General features: G+C 39.5%; 1 protein-coding gene across 3 annotated transcripts in view; it reads right to left on the reverse strand.

Moving 5' to 3' along the window:
- Neto1 (neuropilin and tolloid like 1) overlaps window positions 1-20,270 on the reverse strand; it is a 108,607-nt gene extending 88,337 nt beyond the window's left edge. Inside the window, exons 1-4 of one of the 3 annotated variants that reach the window (XM_032885815.1) lie at window positions 19,316-20,270; window positions 17,332-17,385; window positions 16,951-17,088; window positions 10,848-11,096 (exon numbers count right to left, since the gene is read on the reverse strand). In XM_032885815.1, coding sequence (XP_032741706.1) covers window positions 10,848-11,096; window positions 16,951-17,088; window positions 17,332-17,385; window positions 19,316-19,343 — 469 coding nt within the window. In that variant the 5' untranslated portion in view covers window positions 19,344-20,270. The remainder of the gene's footprint in view (window positions 1-10,847; window positions 11,097-16,950; window positions 17,089-17,331; window positions 17,386-19,315) is intronic. The other 2 variants (XM_032885816.1, XM_032885817.1) reach the window with 2 other exon arrangements.
- Between the last annotated feature and the right edge of the window lie 303 nt (window positions 20,271-20,573).

Below are 20,573 nucleotides of genomic sequence, written 5' to 3' on the forward strand. Positions count from 1 at the left end.
CAGGCAGATATGCCATGAAGAGGCAGAGGCTTAAAGCGTGCCAGTTCCCACCAATAGCTATTATTTGCCACAAGTGAAAATGCCACCATCCCATGCACTTCTCTGGAAAGGGTTGCAGGGTTTTGGGATTTTTTTTTTTTTTTTTTCTTTCCTTTTTTTTTTTTGTTTTTCTTTTGTGGGAGTTGCAGTCAAATTTGTGAATAAAGATGGAGTTTATATAAAATCCAAAAGAGACTTACCAACAAAGAAACACACACACACACACACACACACACACACACACACATCTAGATACACCTTACTATTACTAACTCATGCGGAAAATCCAGATAAAAGGAACATTAGGAGAAGGGTTATTTTAACATTTGAACTGGAGGTAAACATCTCCTGTTCTCCCTCTCCATAGGCAAAGTCTCATTTCAGTGCCCCCTTTCTTCGTCTTCTGTATTCAACGTACCCTTTAATCGTTTAGCTCCAGGCTACATGAGAGTTCTGTTACCCCTGCAACAATTCAACACAATGGCAGTGGCTATAGAGACATTGAAAATATTACATCTAAGGGTTAGGGGAATCTGTGTTCTCTCCTTTGAAGAGCTGAAGGGAGAGTCTCTCTCCACCTGCCTTCCAGCTTCTGGAGGCTGGCCGCATCCCTTGGTGGGTGGCTTTCCATCTTCAAAGGCTACAATAACCGTGCTCTATTTCTTAGGCTGTGATCTGACAGGGACATTTTGCTTTCCTCTTACACATCGAAGGACTTTATGTTAATTTGCTGTGACTTCACACGAGCCCCAGAAGACTCTCCCCATGATAAAGTCAGATCGACATGCAGCCCATGGGATCAGCTTTATTTTCCCTGCTATTTACCAGGGTAATTTCAGAGGTTCCCAAATGGAAGATGTGGACATCTTGGTGTATTAGTCTTTTCTCTTGCACAGGGAGACCTCTGACACAGCAAGACAGATCTCTGTGGCAAAGGCAGACTATGTTCTCTCCTTCACGGTGCCCAAAGTTCTCAGCCTATTAAAGCTTTCAGTTCTCAGTATCTGCACCATCTAAATCAGCCACATTGTGGTTCTGAATAGGATGCTCTCTGAGGCACAACTTAGGCCATCGCTGAACATAGAATATTCAAGAGACATGCTACTTGACTCAGTAACGCACTGATGGCGTGGCAGGTATAGGGTAACTTCCCTTCCAAACAGAAGTAGAAAATGGACAGTGAAATAACTTCACCAGTTTAAATAAATTTTGAAACACAGCTGAAAAATTCCACTTGGTTTTATTGAGTGTCTGAGAATTACCTGCAACTCAACTATTTCTACACTGAGGGCCGTATTGCAACAACAGAATCTGCATGCTTTAGTCTATTACACCAAGTGCAGTTGAGGTTAAGTCTAGTTTGGAAATACTGGGTGGGGCATCCTCTTTTATTTTATTATTTTTCTATTGCCTGTAGTTCACAAAGGCAATGTTTCTGCTGATGTGCATCCTCTAACTGTCTCCTGTGTGTGTCATAGGTTTTATTCAGCTTTCCTTAAGTGTCCTTTCCTAAATATTATGATCCTTATTTTTGGCTTCTGTCATAATGACTGAAGTGATTTATCAAAGTTGTACCCAGAATCTCTCTCCCTCTCCCATCTCTTTCCTCTCTCTCTCTCTCTCTCTCTCTCTCTCTCTCTCTCTCTCTCTCTTTCTCTCTCTCTCTCATTATTTGTGATCTTTAATAATGTGACCCCACTTTGTGCTGAGTTCGTGTGTGTGTGTGTGTCTGTGTGTGTGTATCCCTGCATTGACAGATGGATGCATATGTATGTGGAGGCCATACAACAATTTGGTGTTGTTCGTAAGGAGCTGTCCATCTTGCATTATTTTTTTCTGGTTATTAAATTTCATAATTTAATGCTTCCAGTACTTATAAAGACAGGATTTACATGCGATTAGAACATGATAGCCTATCTAAAACTTCAAAAATACTTTTATTCTTTCTTAACAATTTTATTTTTCTAGGACATTTTATGTATTTCCATTTCAAATGTTATCCGCCTTCACCTTGCTTTTGGAGACATACTCTCTCCATTTATTAGTTTGGAACTCACCAAGGCTAAACTGGCAATCCCAGAGCCTCCCCTGTCTCCATCTCTATAGCATTAGAACTACAAGTACATTCCCCATACCTAACTTTTAAAATATGAGCTCTAGAGATCAAATATAGGCCTTTATTTATGCATCTATAGCAAGTGTTTGCTGACTGAGTTATGTCCCCAACCCATCTGTTAGATCTGGGCTCCCATTTCTTCTGTAACAAGCTTTTCTAATTGGGTCAAAAAATCCCTAAATTTTAATTGACGGTGAATTTCTTAAAACTGTAAGTAACTGTTAAAAGTTCCACCTTACATGTAATGTCTGGAAAATGACTGGATTCAGTCTCTGACTAAATACGGCAACTGGTTGCTTTCCTCTCCTTTCCAAATTCATGCTTCTGACCTGCGAGTCTTAGTTAACCAGATTTTCATTTTCATATTTTTATCAATAATTTACTTATGGGATATATATATTCTAAAAGGTGTGAATGTTTTCTCTCCCATGACCCTTGCTTCCTCGGAAATCCTAATTGACAGTGATTCCATGTGCAATCAATCTAATAGTCCACCTAAACAACATGAACTTTTTCTGTAGCATTTTTCTCAAAATGCTTCCAGATTTTTAACAGTGCTAATTCCTACTCCATTTTGAAGGTGATTTTTATAGTAACGCTTCACTTCCAAGAACTAAAATCACTATTTGTCTCACACCACCATTGGAATAAATTACCACAAACTTGGGGGCTTTAAACAACTCAAACATATTATTTTTGCATTTTTGCATATCAGAAGTCTGAAATAAGTTGTCAGTGATGGTTTTGTGGGAGCCTATCGAATAATCCATTTTCTCTCTCTCTTCTCTCTCTCTCTCTCTCTCTCTCTCTCTCTCTCTCTCTCTCTCTCCCTTGTTTGTTTCTAGAAACTGTGTATCACCTTGCTTCTCTTTCATCCTCATTGAAAGCTTGTGGGTCTTTATTTCATCATCTCATCTGACGTAGTCTTCTCTCTCTTTATGCCAAAGGAAAAGAATTTGAGCCTTCCTGTGCTCACCCACATAATCTAGGATAATCACCCAGTGTTAAATTTGATATGTGTTTTTAAGGAGGCATATTGCCTGTGATTCTAACCACCCTTTGACATGTGATGACACATTCATAGATTCCAGAGATTCCTGAAAACCATACCTGGCGAGGAGAGAGGGAACACATAACCTGACCCTCACTCTACTACTACTAAAGAAACAAATAAACAAAACAAAACAAAAATAGAAATGAAAAAAAATGGGGGGTGGCCGTGATTAGAGACAGTGAATCAATTGTTGCTTTGTCATAGAAGTATCCTATGGTATTTATACTCTTGTGATCAAAAGAGGGTACCGGAAATATCCAGTGAATTAGTAAGTACCTAAGAGAGTGGGATGGAAATCAACTTAAGTTGTGGATTCACATAAAAGCACAGAAGCACAAGTCTTTTATAGCTGTGATGACATCAAGCACTGAAATAGAGAACTGTTTTATTACAATTCCTTAAGTCATTTCATACACAATTAAATTAAAAATAAGCTTCAATCTGTTTGTAAAATGCTGTGAAAGACAATGTTTCAAGTATGAGGATTTAAAAAATATTTCCTTTGGCAAAATGTATATGAAATTCATAAATTGAAATGTATATTTACTAAAAATGTAGTGATAAACCCCAATGTTCATCAAAAGATTATGAAAAAGATTACACTGGTAACTTCTTGCAACTATATGAATCCATGGAGACAACATATGTCAAAATGGTGTACAAATGTCTTTGTTCTATATTTTTTTGGTCAAATATCTTGAGTTTTTTTATTGATGCTTTATATTTTAACAATTAAATGAGGCTAAATGTTACTTGATGATGGTTTGGATGCAGAGGTGATCTCACAACCTGCTGAGGCATGGTTTTTACTTAGCTTATCAGACCTCTTTTCTATACATTAATACCAGTCTCATTTCTGCTGTTAAGCCTCCTCTAGAAGATTGGAAAATCTCTCTCTCTCTCTCTCTCTCTCTCTCTCTCTCTCTCTCTCTCTCTCTTCTCTCTCTCTCTCTGAACTGAGGAACTTACAGCAGCCTTAGATAAAGGTGCATTTTACAATGACTAGATGCAACTACCATCACAGGTAAACCTCAGAGACATGGGTGGCGGAGGCGATATAATTGGGTTACACCTGAATGAAGAAACTTAGTTTTCTTCTTAAATATTAGCAAGTAAAGCACACGTTTAGGCAGAGGGATATGTCCACACAGAATCCTGTCAGCAGGAACAGATAGAAGAGATGAACAAGCAATCAACTGTCTACTTCATGATGAGTTGGGCAGAGAAAGCATCAATTTTGAGAGATGACCAGGAGAGGAGAGGAACCATTGTTAACTAAAAGACATTTCTGACAACATGAGAACAGTCGATTCTTTAAGTTATAGACAGCAGTGAAAGGGGAGGTGGTACCATAGTGTTCTATAATTAACCTTCTTAATACAACTACACTAAAAGAAATTTCAGGATAGGTGATAAAGTTAGGATCATAATCCCTACCCATTGCAGAAGGCACATCAGCACACAGCTACATTAACTGGTAAGCAAGAAAGACCTTGAAGTCATGAGTTCACAAGCCAGGCAGCAAGTTCTCCCAAGCCCTTTTTGTATGAATCCTTTTCCTGTTTTGTATGAAGGTGTGAGTGAAAGTTCAGAACCCTAAAGTCTTTTTCTCATCCAAAGGAGATGCCCAACTATGCTGGCACCTTCGTGGTCCGATTGCAGGACATACCGTGTTCCGAACACTCACTGCAGCTTTGAACCACCCAATAACCGCAAACAGCACACTCACACCTGGACACCGTCTGTCCTAGAGACAAGCTGATATCTGTATTGTACAGGAAACTGCTCAGCAATCTTCTCTTTCCTTTTATGTTGCTTTCAGTGTTCTCTGCACAGATGGGAGCTAATCCTGGAAAGTCTCTCCCACTCTCAAGTTCTCTCCTGAACACCCACCTAGACCAAGCAGCAGCTTCATCTCTCTGACTTTCCCATTTCTCAGCCCGAGTCCTCTACAAGCTATCGATGAGATGATCCAGTTAAATGGTCTGGATGAGTGAGAAGCAGGGACAGAAGAATTGGGTCTCACATGGGCATTCATGCCACCTGCTCCACATTGAAAATTTTGTTACCCTGTTTCAAGTTTTGCATCTTGATTCTTGAAACAAGGGGCCTAAAAAATGAAATGTGATTCTACTCCTCAAAGTTCGCAATTCATAGGAGTTCCTAGGGTGAAAGGAGACTAGTTTGAGCCACCATTGTAAACATGATAGTTTAAAAGGTAACACTGACTAACGGAAAAACAATACATTTTGTTTATGTATGTGCTTGTTTTGGAAACCTCAGACTTATATGTTTCTATTATTTAGGTAAAAGTCAATCCAATCTACAGAGAAGATATTTTTATTTCATATCAGGATAGATACCAGAACTGTAATTATCTACCTCTAAATGATCACCTGTGGCTACTGAGAGAGGGAATCAGTCTTTTCCAGGGACAAGCCTATTGATAAGTTATTCAGTCCTGGAGTTTAGCCTTAAGCTCATCTATATAACAGCAGAGTTAAATGAACTCAGTAAGCTGTACTGATATCTACATATGCATGTAGATATATTATGTGCCTCTGTGCATATACATGTGTGCCAAAAGCAGTAATTAGAGAAGAGGAGGTTTTGACCTTGAAAGCATGTGTGGGCCGAGTTGTGGAGTAGCTGGGGGGAGACGTGAAGAGGATGTAAACATTAAACTCATTTGCAAAGTTCTGAAAAACCTAATAAATCTAGATTTTTGGTTAAGTTTGCACACATTCACTCTTCTTATAAACGGGAGGATAAAGTTGCATGAAATAATCAAGGAGACATTAAAAACAAGCCTATTTCTACTGAATAGTACACTTCATCTACTGTGCACAGAGGTATTTTTGAAACACTTGGTTTAAACCTCTGCTCACAGTGTACTCTTTGAAGTCAATCAGCATGCAGTTTGAGAGAGGCTAGGAATCAGCCTACTGTCCCTAAAAGACTTTGAGCTTCTCAGATGAAAGGTGCTATTTAAGTACAAAGCATCATAATCATCCCAGAGTATTTAAAACTCCACTCACTTCAATGGGAAAGACTAACTCCACCTCACCTCTCTGTTACTGTGAGGTATAGTCCACTAGCTAAGCCTTTTTTAGCAGGGTGTTTGTAACTTCTTGTGAGAATAGTATAGAAAAATATCATCAAAAGTGGAAAATTCTATATATTTAATGTTCTTTGTCTGGAAATAGCAGGCAAAGAAAACCACCTGTGTTCATTGGAAAGAAAAGTAAAAGACTAGCAAAATATATGTGTAACTGAAGGAAGAAAGGGTTGCCTTCTGCAGAAATACAATCTACAGGATGTTTTGGTTCACACCGAAGTATTCAAGAATCTCTTGCTAATGCCACTGATTGAGGAGGTCTCTAACAGCATAGTTATGTTTTCTTCTGATTAAGTTAGATTTTCTAGTGGTAAAGGAAACCATGCCAAGAAGACAGCTGGCTAAGAAGAGGTGTTATTCCCTGCCTAAAAGGCTTTCTTAGGTTGAATTTACAAAATGTGGAATTGAGAAACAGCATTCTTCATTTGAAACTATTTAACTAGAGTCGTTTCTATTTCTATATTTTTATCTTAAATTATTTGTTTATACATGTAATACCAAAATTATAGAATCTGTTCCAGAGGGATCTTTAACTTTCACTGATAACTCTAAGTTAGATTTTAGCACAGTTCTATCTGGGATTCAAGAATAGCCTCCTTCTGCCATTCCATTCCTGGGGTACCCACTCCTATGAATTTGATGTATATTATTAGAGTTTTATTCAGGGCCTTATAAATATTACTAGTTGTCTGAGTTTATGTATTGTCTGGTTTAAGTATTTTTAATAAGACACTCTGTTAAGTGAGCAAAAATATAGTTTTCTGATGCTGTTCATGTTTAGATGTTTAATATGATATCTCGTTGAATATTTTACAAAGTGTAGTCCTTAACACTTTTCAGGACTTAGCATTTAGCACTGGTGTTTCCTTTTGTTTTGTTTGCTTTATTTGGTTCAGTTTGGTTTGGTTGAGATAGTGTTTCTCTGTGTATCCCTGAGCGGCAACGAGCTTGCTACATAGACCAGGTAGGCTTTGAAGTCACAGATACCTATGTGCGTCTGCCTCCTTGGTGTTGAGATTAAATGTATGTGTGTCACCACACTCAGACACAGCAACATAACTCTGTTCTTGAAACCCAGAAAAATATATGGCTGCTATCTATATACCACACAGGTTGCAGGGGGAATCTTTCTGTGTTCCTCCTCTGTGAAGTACTCAGAATCTCTGGGCACATGGGCCCTCCTTTAAGCTTTATGCAGACCCTAGGACTTGAACTCATTTCTTGCTACTTCATCTTTACTATAATTCTTTTATACACTAGACTATTGTCCTGCATGATTCATCCCTGCACTCAAGACCTGAATGATGACACAGTAACCTAAAATAACCACCAGTAAACTGAACAATAAAGAAACATTAACATGTGTAGGGAAAACAGAACACCTTCCTCAGCACCATTTCCCTGGTATTTTTGTTGGCTGTCTTCCTATCCTTCCCATCCATGCCTGACTTCTGGTAGACTGATTTTTCAGACATCACTGAGAATTCAAAAGCCCAGACACTAGGGACAGCAGGAGGTAGAGATGAAAAGCCTATTTATTTTATTTTTGAAGTGAGTAAAAAAGAAAGTCAGTCACTCAGGTCATAGGAAACAGAAACAATTTTGGAGCTGAGCGAAGACACAATTTAGCATGCGAGCAAGGGAAGATGTAAGTAGGAATCAGAAAGAGAGGAGGGGATATGATGAGGAGAAATAGGAGTTTGAGTTCTGAAGGAGCTCTGGAAAACTTGATCCACATCGTGGTGATGAAACACCAAGTAACTCAGCCCAGTGGTATTAAACGTACCTACTATGGAACTTGGCGTCAAAACTTAGAACGCCCAAGGAATGCCCTTGGGTTCAGTTGTTAACTCATAAACTGGATATGCAGGTAAATCTGCCTGTAGGAAACATTAGACTATGAAGTCCTAAAATCCTCCCTGGAAATGTATCCATATGAAAGTGTATTCAGATTTTAGATTACAGTACATAAAAGAAGATGCGTGACTGTTCTGCCAGTATTTCTTCCTGTATATATTTTATGACTATCATCAGAAATGATTATTACTGTCCAATTGTGACTTTGACCCAAGTGAACAATTTAACAAAAGCAATGTGACTAAGGACTAGTATTTTCCTCATAACTTTAACACATACACAAATACCACCAAATGCAGAGGCAAAGTGCCTAATTCAAAACTGTCTAGGATACTTACTTCCCTGGCGACATAAAAATATTCTTATTTTATTCAGAGCACATGACCTGATTCATTTTGTAAAACTAGCTATGGGACAAATCTTTTTTTCCAGATCTAGATAGTTTGACTTATGCTTAAACAAGTCTGAGGTTGTCAATATTCCCTTTATTTTTACAAAATAATGTAGCAAAAGATAAGACATTGTGGGTTATGTCTAAGGTCAATGGCATGAAAAAGAAAAATAAAGCGAAACCTATAGATTTTGCCTGGCCCTAAAGTTGTTGTGCACCGCCCACCTCACCAGCTCTCCCAGAGTCCATCCTTAGACCTGGTGAGTTGTCTCTTCCTCTCCATTCATCTGTGATGAGATGAAATTTAGAATCATGAAGTCAACCAGAGGAATTCTTCCATCCTCAGTCCTGCCAGCTTACCACGCAAGCCAAACAACCAAGTGAAATTTAAACAAAATGACAGCTATCGTGCGACACTAGGTTGAAATGCTGTCTCGGCATTCAGACAGCTCTGGCCTCCACCTACTCTTTGTTTCCTTAACCCCTCGATTTTATGAGGAATGGGCAGCAAGTTGCTTTGCCATACTTGCTGGGCCTTCTATAAATCTTCTGAAATCATGAAATCATGTGGGTCCCCTTCTTATGGTTCTCCTGACTGTCTGAATACAATAGTCCTTGTGGATTTACCCAATAAAGACAAAAACCCAAGGGAATTGTTAAGTAGTTCTAGTTTCCTGATATTTTTCTCACGAGTTTTCATCTGACTGATTTGCTCCTGATGATGAAATATTGTATCAAACATGCAGCTTGCAGCTCCGATACTTTGGTTCCACTATGACTATTGGAAACCCGAGATAATACAGAGGTGCCATTACTTATGTTCCATCACAAGAAGTTGGCAGCGTGGACAACCAAAGGTTCTGGCTGATGTGGCAATTTCTTTTAGAAGAGGATGCTTTCAAACCCTAGACATCATGTTCAAACATATGCATAAAACTCTTTCTTGTGTAGCATTTCTGTTATAGGTTATATCCAAAATACCTGCAAATCATACATTTAAAAAAATCCAACAAAATAATATGCCCGATAAGATAGTGTAAATGTTCACGTATTTTAGAAATATGTCAAATAGGTTTTATGGTGGCAAAGTAGCCATGGTTTCTAAACTTTTATAAAAGCTGATTAAGAATGAAAATCACAAAGTGCTTTCATGATATATTATAATGCCTAAGGTTAATCCACATGACACATGTAATATCTGAATTATTAACAATGCTTATTGACATAAAGCAAGCAATCCTAAAACCTATAACAATTATCTTCAAAATTGTGAATTCTTTTTTCCACAATACCCTATTTAGATGTAAATTATTTTCTTTTGTGGTACTGGGGAAGGAGGCTAAAACCTCACTAGGCAAAAGTTCTACCACTTAGCGAGCCCTCAGTCCCCTCCATCCAGCACATGAAACAGTAACTTCAAAGATTTTGCTTATATTCCATGATTTTTCTTGTCTATATAACTGGAATAATATAACCCATACAAAGTGAGAAGCCCGTCACCATGTGTAAGTTTTGTGCTCTATGTAATTTGAGTGATTTTCTTCAGTTTGAAAAACAATGGCTTCATTTCATTGAGGAGTATGGAATGATTTGGGGGTTTAATAATATAATATATTTTTGTAGTAATGAAAGACAACTTTTAGGAAAATGAGCCTGTCACCATCACAGAACCCTTTGAATATCAGGTGAAACTGGACATAAGCTGAGAAATTCTATGATTACTCTTAACATTAGAGTGAGTGGCTGCCTCCCTGAGGCTCCTGTTTTCTTTTCCTTAAACCTCTGAAAGATTTCCATTTCTAAAATGAAATTAGGCTACTGTGTGTCAGGATGCCTTATGTCTTATAAATAATAATAATTCTGAGAACAAATACATTTTTATTTTCAAGGTCTCAAATTTTATTTTAATGAGCATCCGTTTTAACATCATGATTGTCTTTTAATATTTAGTGAGATCCTACCTAGAATTAATTTCCATATGACAGATGGTCTCTCAAATTACACATTTCAATATTATGCAAGTTAATTGGATTAGCTCTGTTCCTGGTCAGACTTCTGATTCATTCTTTACCTACTGTATAATAGCTAAGCTTTGTTGTTTTTCTCAGACTCTGTAAAGCCTAAGCAAAGGGGTTTACAGATCGCATTCTAATCAAAATCGGAAAAGTCACTGGAAACTTTTAATATTTAAAAAATCATTTTTACTATGAAAATAGAAAAGAAAATGGGGGGGGAAGGCAAGAAACAAAGTGGAAATGAAGATCTTACTTACCAGGTGTGAAATTATATCGAGCTGAAAATCCCATAGATTCCAGCTCCCCATCAGCAAAGAATTTAATCCACAGAAATCTTCCACTAGATTTTATTACAGGTGGATTCTGTTGTCCACAGAACCTTCCAATTATTGGCGAGAAGCCAAAGGGTCCATCTCGAACTTCAATATGATCAAATTTGCACTCCCAAGATGGTTCGATTGAGTACTTTTCATCAAAGTAAAGTTCAATGCATTGCCTTGGGGCAGCTGTAAAATAACAGAAGGAAGATTACATGTAGAAAACAGTTCCTTAAATATTGAGGCCGATTTCCTAGTTCTCTATCAGGGCTTATGTGTGTAGTGTTCAATGGAACTCAGTAGAAGAGTTGCATGGAAATGCACAGAAAGGAGACGCTCACTATTGTAGGGCTGTGTTCACCTAAGAACACCGAAGGGTTGACCTTTAAAGCTGCTGATGTCATCATGGGAAATGGCTGACAGGGAGCAGACCCCAAGTCAGCGGTACTGTTAGTAACTCATATTAGGAGATGAGCAGTCTACATTCTCCCTTTTCTTAGAATCTGCAGTGTTCAGGTCAAAGGTCAGAATCAACTGGGAACTGTCCCCCAGGCAGCTATGCAACTACTCAAGCAGTTACAACCAGATGTGTATGAAGGTACTGAAAGGGTAATGACTCCAGAAAGCAAATGTGATTTCATCATTTCAAGACACTTGACAGATAGAGGCCTTGAGGACACCTCACTTCCATGATCTCACCCCCTCAGAATCAGCAAATCTAGGCACTTGGATCAGGTCTTCTTTATTAAGGAAAGGTCCTCTCCAGCTGGTGTACATTTGTTCACTCTCTTCCATGTCAAGACATGTATAATTTAACTTCTGCCTATCCTGGGAGGGTTTTTATTTGGCTGATTTCTATTGTTTGCTTTTGTTTTGCTTTGTTTTTCAGTGCCGGTGATTGAAACCTAGGCCTATCACATGATAAAAGATGTTCTACCACTAAGCTACATCTTCAGGCCTCTACGACGATCTTGATTAGTGAAAATCCCTCTCTCAGTCTAAAGACAAGAACCCTGTTTGCTTTCTTTTCCTGGTACTTAAGTACAATATATGTCATTGAGAATGTTTTCAAAGTTTTTTGAATAAATTAAAATTATTTAATTTATTAACTTAATAAATATTTCTATAGCTATATGAAATATAGAAGCATTCTCTGGCCTAGCAACCATATAAGTCACCACACTAATACATATTTTAATACCTCCCCTATCTTTCCGTTTCATGACCAAAAAAGTAATAACCACAATTCCCATTATACTCAGCCAGGACACTCCACAGTGGTCATAGCATTGGTATAAATATCAGTGCACATAGACACAGTCTAGGAACTTCTGCTTCCTTGATCAACTTGAGAAGAGTTTTCTTGCTACTTGGCCTCTTTCATGGGCTAACCCTAATAAACACTTGGACACAGCAAATCCTGCTGCCTCTGGAGTCAGCAACCATCTGGAATGCCTGCTATCCATGCTCCTCTGTTTCCTAAATGTATATTGATCACCACAAATAATGACCTAAAAATTAAATTTGTACAGGCTTGGGTGCCAATGACTTATATAGAATGGAGATACATGTTAACTTAGAAATAGGAGACTATTGTAATAATATATAAATTAACTGATCTTTGGCTCTTAATTTTAAGATCAACACCAAAAAGGTCTTGTGTTACTCTCTAAAAGAGCTTTAACTTGTAAAATATTTCCAATTCAGTACCCACTGGGGAAAAAAGGCATTTATAACCTAAGCTACATTTTTTTTTCTGACATTAGATATATTACAAAGGTCAAAAGTCAGAGGAGGTATGATAGAATTGAAAGTATATCCAATAAATACCTAAAACTTTCTAGTTGAAAAAAATATTCATTCTTTTAAACTATCTGAGGAATCATGTTCTAATTGAGCATATTACTGTACAAACATAAAGCTTTACATTTAAGAAATTGGATGATTATATACAGCACTAAGTGTATTACTTTGAGTGCATTGCAATATACAGTATGAGTTTGCTTGTATATCTGCTCTTTGATAAGTCGGAGGAAGATTTTACCAAAATAAACTACTTCAGCATATCGGGAATTTCTTTTAGATGCAAATAATACAAGGCTAAAGAAAGAAAGCTGAGAGTACTGTCTTGAGCTAATTGACTTATCGTTTAATGTATCATCGATCAACACATCCTAGGTCTCCTACTTGTGTCCTCAGCCAGGAAACTGCCATCATTTGCACAGAATATATTTATTCTCATTTTCCTCACGGCTTATACTCTATCCAGCATGGATAAACACACCATTCAGGTCTTGTCTGGCAGCATACCCTCATGCAGCTTCTGGAGAATCCTGTTACTCATAGATAATTAATTTTTCTTTCAGCCAGCATGCTGAAATTAAGCTCACACATAAGCTCATTTAAGAAAATTCCATGAACTAGATTTTAGGAAATACCAAATAACTTTGTAAAAAGTAAACATGCTACACAGAGTTGATGTTGTATATGTGCAAATGAGTGGTTACCGTTCAAGGGAATTGAATCTGTCAGGTTCCAGCTCTATAAACTTGCTTTTCTTCTTCATCAACTTAATAGAATCACAGCCTCCTTCCCTCTATTGCCCCTGTCTGAAGTGCAACAGGAACTAAAGTTCCTTTAGATTTCCATCTCTCTAAGGCTCTTGGGATACTGTGTCTACACACACACACTTGTTATACATGCAGTGGACCTTCCTAATCTGAAGGAGTGCTGATACCATTTGAAACACACAAAAGGATCTTGCTGTCCATGACTGAGAGGGTACATGAATTTTTTAAACACATTTTGTCTTATCTTCAGTAACCTAGCTCTTTATCCTTGTTAGTTTTCTTTCTTGCTATTATGAAATACCCTGGCAAAAGCAACTGAAACGGGAAAGTGTTTATTGAACTCATAATTCCAAGTTAGAGCCCTCACTGCGAGAGAACATTCAGGTAGAAGGAACCTGAAACAATTCGTTACATTGTATGCACAGAAGCAGAGTAAGACTAGAACCCGATGGTTCTTCCCCTTTAGAATGAGGAACCAGACTAATACACAGTGTCAATCACTTTCAGGATCGATTTTCTTACCTCAGTTTACTCAATTATGAAAATCCCTTACAGATATACCCACAGACTAACTCCTCCTAGACAACCTCCATTGATACTACCTTCTCAGATGTTACCTTCTCCAATCTTCCCTAACTTTTAATACCTACTTTCTACTTATCCAACAGTTCCTTCTAGAGATAAGTATGTTTAATTTTCCTCTTAAAAATACCCACTTCTGCTTACTGTGCGACTTGATTTCTCCATCTTCAAGTACTGTTTCCTCGAAGTATTCTACTGACTGAGAGACGGCTCCCTAGCTCGCTGTGTTAACCATTGTGCTCATGCTAAAGTCACAAGCAGACTCTTAATTGCTTCATACGATAAACACATATGCGTGTTTGCCTAGTTTTTTTCTTGTTGTAACAACTGTCACTTGGAAACTGACTGATTCTTGAATTTCATCTACACCTACTCCATGATATCCCTACATGATTCCTCTCCTTATTGGAGGCTCTTTCTGGGAGTCCTTTGAGTCTCCCTATTCTGTCCATTCACAATATGTTATGTTCCAGAAACGTATCTTCCACCTCTCTTTATTCATGGGATAAATCATCCAATAGGATGATTTGACAATCAGATGGTTCCTGAGCCTGTGTCTCCAAAAATGAGGGCAATCTAGGAAAAGCTCCAGACGTCTATATTTTTAATACACTGAAATATTAGTGTTCTAAATACTTCCTTCTGGTATTTTTATCCACATGAAACCATTACAGACAATCTCTGTATTTATATCCTATAAATATGAAGAGTCAGCATAGAACTAAAAATCCACACATTTGTTCACTCCAAAAGACATGCATATAAATGGCAAAATTGAGCAATTCATCGTCTTTTAAACCCTGTTCTCTCATCTCTCACTCAGTCATTTGCATTTCAATTTTGTAAATCCATGTCATTTCTTCCCTTTGCTCTGTCACCCCTGCCAAAGTCTGTATCTGTGGTTCAGGTTTATTCTGTTTTATTTAGACATTTGCAATAGCCCCTTGGTTGGTGTTCCTTTCCTTCAGTTACTTTTCCACTGAAGTCACACCTCATTAGTTCTCTGAATTCTTTCAGTTGTAGTCCTTTGACTGTATGAATTTCAAGAGACTTGGCTCCTAGAATACAGATCTTCTTTTTAGGATCATCTCCCTCCTACCTGTTCTTCTCTGTACCTTTGGAAGAGTCCTAGGTATCCCCTTCTTACCACCTGTCTGCACTTTAGTACATGATGTTTTTAAGGGAAGAGGACTACCACCTGGTACCCACAAACAATGAGGAATGAGACCATAGTTCTATCTTCGCCTTCTTGATCCAGCTAATCTATGTAAACTTTGAAGCCCTCAATTTCTCAGACTTCCCAAGCCCACTGACAGCACCATAATTCTAGTATACTGTAAGTCATGTGCAATGCTTGTAGCAAATGAATAAAAGAGTTGCTACAGCACCATTTGAACATGTGAAGTCTTCATGGATGGGCTCACTAAAAGCAGACATTCAGTTCCTTTCCTCACTTTATTTTGTCCTTAATATAAGTACAAAAATAAATGAGACTATATGAGTATTATTACACTCAAGGCTGGCAGTACTTGTTAATGCACCGAAGTAACACACGAGAAAACCCAGCTAACAGGCAACACTTCATTTCTGAGTTAATTAATCTTTTAAATAAGATAACTCACTCTGACTCTCCGCTTTAACAATCTAGCATTTTTTAAATTGTGATCTTTCAAATACAAGTATTTTGAGTTTCAGGCAGACATTGAATCTCCCTTTGCCTCCATTTCTTAACTCACAACATTAGGTTATCTTACTATGAGGAAATATTTTGGAATATAGTAAGCTCTGCAAAAGCTCATGTCATTTTAATTCATTTAATTAATAAATATGTTACATGAACTTAATAAAGGGAATAACAACTGGTTTCAACCAATGTTTTCATTTTCTAGCAATCCAAACTTCCACTAGTCTGTTATAATTGGTTTGTATTGTCCTATAAATATCAAGGTATATGTAGTTTGGGTTACCTTTGATTTAAAAACAATCCCTACTTTGGACAATATGTATGAAAACGAGAATTAAAAAAATCATGTTTAGATAGAGCCTCTTAAAATCAGAGAAACAGAAACCAGAGTTATTACTGAAAGGTCTACCATGTGACTGTGCCCCTGGTTAGGAGTAGACACTAAGAAGTCACCATTTTCTCATTACCATCATTTATTCTGCAGCTGTACAAGTGACAGGTGATCCAGAGTTCTAAGTTATTTCAAACTAACACTTAAAATTTGGCCTTCATCACTGGAAGACATTATCATATATTTTAAAGCTTCCTCTGTATTAAACATATAGGTGGCCCAAGCTTAGAAGAAATGAAAAGTATTCAGAAGGATGAATCTTTTTTAAGTACTTTTTGTCCTTCAGGTTGGGAAACAGATGAAAACTTCCTATGTTAGGACCCTGACTGACTTGAAAATGGTATCATGTCACTTCCAAGTAACAAAAAGCTACAGAACTTTAGAAAACATCATTACGGACCCACCTTTGCCATTCACATGGTCTGTCTTGCTTGTTCACATTAAAGAAAACATTAAAAATATATCAGTTATTATAATTGTTAAACTAGTGAAATGCTAGTTTCTCAAAATTTTACAAAGTCTGACAAGTAGACAATAATTCTATTGTTTTAGAGCACTGCAAAATAATCTCTTTGGTTACAGACCTGTCCCATTTGCCAGATATTTGTGTGTTCATAACCCATTTCTAATAATTTCAGTAATTACCCTGATTCTAGATTTATAGTTATTTGTTCACTGAGAAATATTTGTGTTCAGTATCTCCCAAATCAGTTTTTTGAGGTCTCTATGCACATCACACACTTGGAGACTCTCACAAGCCTGGAGAAGGCCAGGTTTGGCTTGTCTCCCAGGCTTGGGCACTCCTTCTACTCTTACCTTCTATGATGTAGACACATTCTCGGTCTGGGGGATATTTGCTGGGATAATTGGGAGAGGTAAAGACACCTCCCTCTGCATGCTTTGTCCACGTTCCACACTGCACTGACTTCTGTGTTTCTGGGGTGATTTGTTTTTCTGTAAAACAAAACAAAAATTTTAAGTGAACCATCCTCTGATATTTTATAATACCAAAATAGGCAAGATATTCTTCATAATATCCATTAGTAAATTAATTTCAAAACAGTCTTTTAGTCAAAGCCAGTCAATTATATATACTATAAGATGTCCAGCTATTCTGGAATATAATGGATATGGTGAAATAGGAAAAATGCAAAAATAATTAAACATCTCCATTAGAACTTTTCCAGAGAAACACACCTGTTCCTTTCTTGGTTGCTCCAGAAGAATGGAGGATGATTAAACTTGCTATAACTGAAACAGAAAAGAATAGTTAGAACTTTAGAATTCACATCAAAAAATGACCAAATCTTATGACACTATAAGACAATTTATAGATAAGTTGATACCGAAATAGGATAGTGTTATCATTGCTAATCCCACAAAGGTAACTCAAAACTTAGGACATCTAATTCACAAAGTTTAGAGGAAAATTTAGGACTCCCATAAAGAAGCGTTTCCTATTTAGATTGGTCAATTCCCAAAGACTTCAAGGCTTGAGACAATGTTGCACTCTGAAATGTTACAGGGACTAGGAAGAGATTTCAAGATCTCTTTTTAGTAAAGTGTCCTTTCCTAAGAGCTTTGTCAGTGTCTTTGGAGGTAAAGGAGACCACTAGCAGATGAAGGAAGGCATCAAAGAGCCACATCTCCATGATCGACCCTAACACATTGCCAATAAGCTTGCCATATTAGAACATGAACAATCCTGCAAAGCCTAGGACAGGTGGGATGGGAAAGCAAGAGAAAATAGATCAAAGTGGATTGGTGCTGGCATTGAAACAGAACTATAGGAAGGGGTTGTGTTACTTTAGCTTTTGTTCCCTTCAAAAATCTTACCAAACTACCAACTAGCCCTGTTTGTGACATTCTCTGGCTGTAAAACTCATGATTTCTAACTTTTACTGTGATTCTACATTGACCACTCCCCAGAAGCAGACAACACCTTTGAGAAAAGGGGTTTCTAGAAGCATCCGTGGAGTCAGTGCAGGGTCAGAGCCACTGATCTGTCACTGTACAGTAAATCTGCAATGCCACAGCAGCCTAAACTTCTGCTTACTTATTCGTGCATTACTTAAAAAAAAAAATATTGTCTAGAAACCCGAAACTAGAAAACTGTTAAAAACGTCTATTCTTAGGAATAACTCACATTTGTCTGCTTCAGTTTTATTATTTGTTTTGACCAATTACATAAAAGACCTTCCTTTGTCCATTTCCACTTAAAACTAATTTAGGGGAAAAGAAATGGGAGCATAATTCAGTCATCTTATCTAAAGTACATCACAGGAGCTTAAGTGTTGATGACTAAAGATTATTCTCAGAAAAGAAAAAAAGAAACATCTGAGTCTTGACATTAAGTTTTGAGGAATTATAAATCGCACTACTTTATACTTAGGCCAGACCATGCTGTCATTCTACAACTCCCTCCCCCATCACAGACACACAGAGGCTCCAGGCTTATCAGTGTACACATTTGGCCTTCTTATCCTGCTTTCCCTTTTTGGATGGAATCACATAGTGGACCAGTACAATGTTGAACTCGTGGATTAAGTGGATCTCTTAACTGACAGTGTCACAGGTTTTGCTTCATAATGTGAGATCCTCACCATGCGTTTTCTGACACTGTCTTTACTGACTTCTGAACCTTTTGCCTCCACTTCTCTCCCCCTTATCCCCAGGCTTTATCATACTCCCAAACAGAGTTAGAGCTTTAGAGGGCAGTGGCTGGACTCCTCCTGAAGCGCCTGGGTTCAAGTACATGTTAGCTTACCTGGGGGGATGAAAGGTGGGCCCTTGAACCCCTGAACCCCACAAAGGAGGATTATTTCTTCTTGCCCAGCAAAGATCAACCCTGCTGCCTCCCTCTTTCCACCTGCGTCCTCTCTGGGGACCAGCATCTCCTGCAAGTGTCTACTTTTTAACTATATGCTCCTCTGGACCACCCAGAGATCCTGCCTATGGAGGGACGGTTTTCCCTGACCAACTCTGAGGTCCAGCGCCACTCTGTGCGCCGCCCCCGCCAGGCTGTATGATGCTGCAGTACCGAAAGTTTACATCTGCCCCAGACTCCAAGGGACTGCGGGGTCTGGCTTGAGTGGTTGGTAGGGCTTTTCCTGGTGCACGGGTCCAAGAGGAGAGATGGCAGCACCCCGGGAACGGACTGGCACTCTGGAGAGGTACTCACTGTGAAACAAACTGCGTCCATAGATCATGTCTGTGCGTTACACCAGAGGCTCCGATCTCCACTAATTCCATTTAGAAACGGGGAGACTTCGATGGTAGGGAAAGGATTGAGTCCAGAGGTTTTAAATATGCAAACCACGGGTAAAATACAGTGGGGGGAAGCGACAGAGGAAAGAAAGCATCAGAACTGGTCTGTCTTCCGCCCTTGGCTGGCTCTCGCCCTCGTTTGCTCTCTCACCGCCTCGAAGCCAGCATCTCCACCATGACGCTCTCATCACACCCGGACGCCGACCGCCACCATGAGCACCGCCGCCGGCAGCGCCCTCCTCCTCTGCATCACCGCCGCCGCAGCTGTCAGGAGGACGCGGCGGGCAGTCGGCGCGCGGGCGGCGGCAAGCGCGGGGCGAGCCCCGGGGCGCCCGAAGCCTGGACCTGATCTGGGGTGAGAGGCAGAAGGCGCAAGGTGGGGACCGGTCCGGATCGACGGCAACGACTGGGCGGGCGGCAGCGAAGGCAGAGGCAGGGACTTGTTCAGTCGCCGGTCTCATCCACCACTAGCACCGGGTCCGAGCAGCGTCGCCCGGAGGATGTCCAGCCGCAGCCCTCCTCTCTCCAGCCTTTGGGGGTCTTCTGCTGAGGCATTGAAGGCAGGAGGCAGGGGTCCGTCATCGGCTCGTCGGGCTGCGCGCCACCTCTGATATCTTGCAGGAAAAGGAGTCTAAGGGTGGGCGTCTGGGGGCGGGGGAGGGCTCAAGGGTGGTGGAGGGGAACACGGGGGTGTTTAAAGGGGGAGGGGAGGGAAGGAAGGGAAAGATAAGGAATATGGCAGAGTTACCAAGTGAGCGTCTTAGTCATAGCTACGGGTTGCATGACCCTCCAGGAAGCCCGAAGCCTGGGTGAGACTGGGCAGCTGAGCACAGCCGGTGCCCCCAGGGCTGGTGAGCGGCGGAATGGGGCGGCGGCGACAGCAAGGACATCACAGCGGCTTGGTTCGTGGGGGATGGGGAGGGGGTGAGGACCAGGCTGGGCTCTTTCACTCACCCAGCTCCAGCAGAAGGGGCTGGAGGAGCTTCGCGAATTCCCCACTGCATCTCAGTGGAGGGTGAAAGGCGTGGAAGGGGGAGGGGCCATCATGCAAAAATGCCCCTTCGAGTTCGGGTTTTCACTTTTTAAAGGTTAGACATGACTCTGTTTCCCGTCCCTCCAACTGGAGCTTTCTAGTCCCCTCTTTTCTAAAGGGTGAATACTTTACCCTTTAG

The sequence above is a fragment of the Rattus rattus genome, chromosome 15, assembly GCF_011064425.1.
Source record: "Rattus rattus isolate New Zealand chromosome 15, Rrattus_CSIRO_v1, whole genome shotgun sequence".
Lineage (NCBI taxonomy): Eukaryota > Metazoa > Chordata > Mammalia > Rodentia > Muridae > Rattus > Rattus rattus.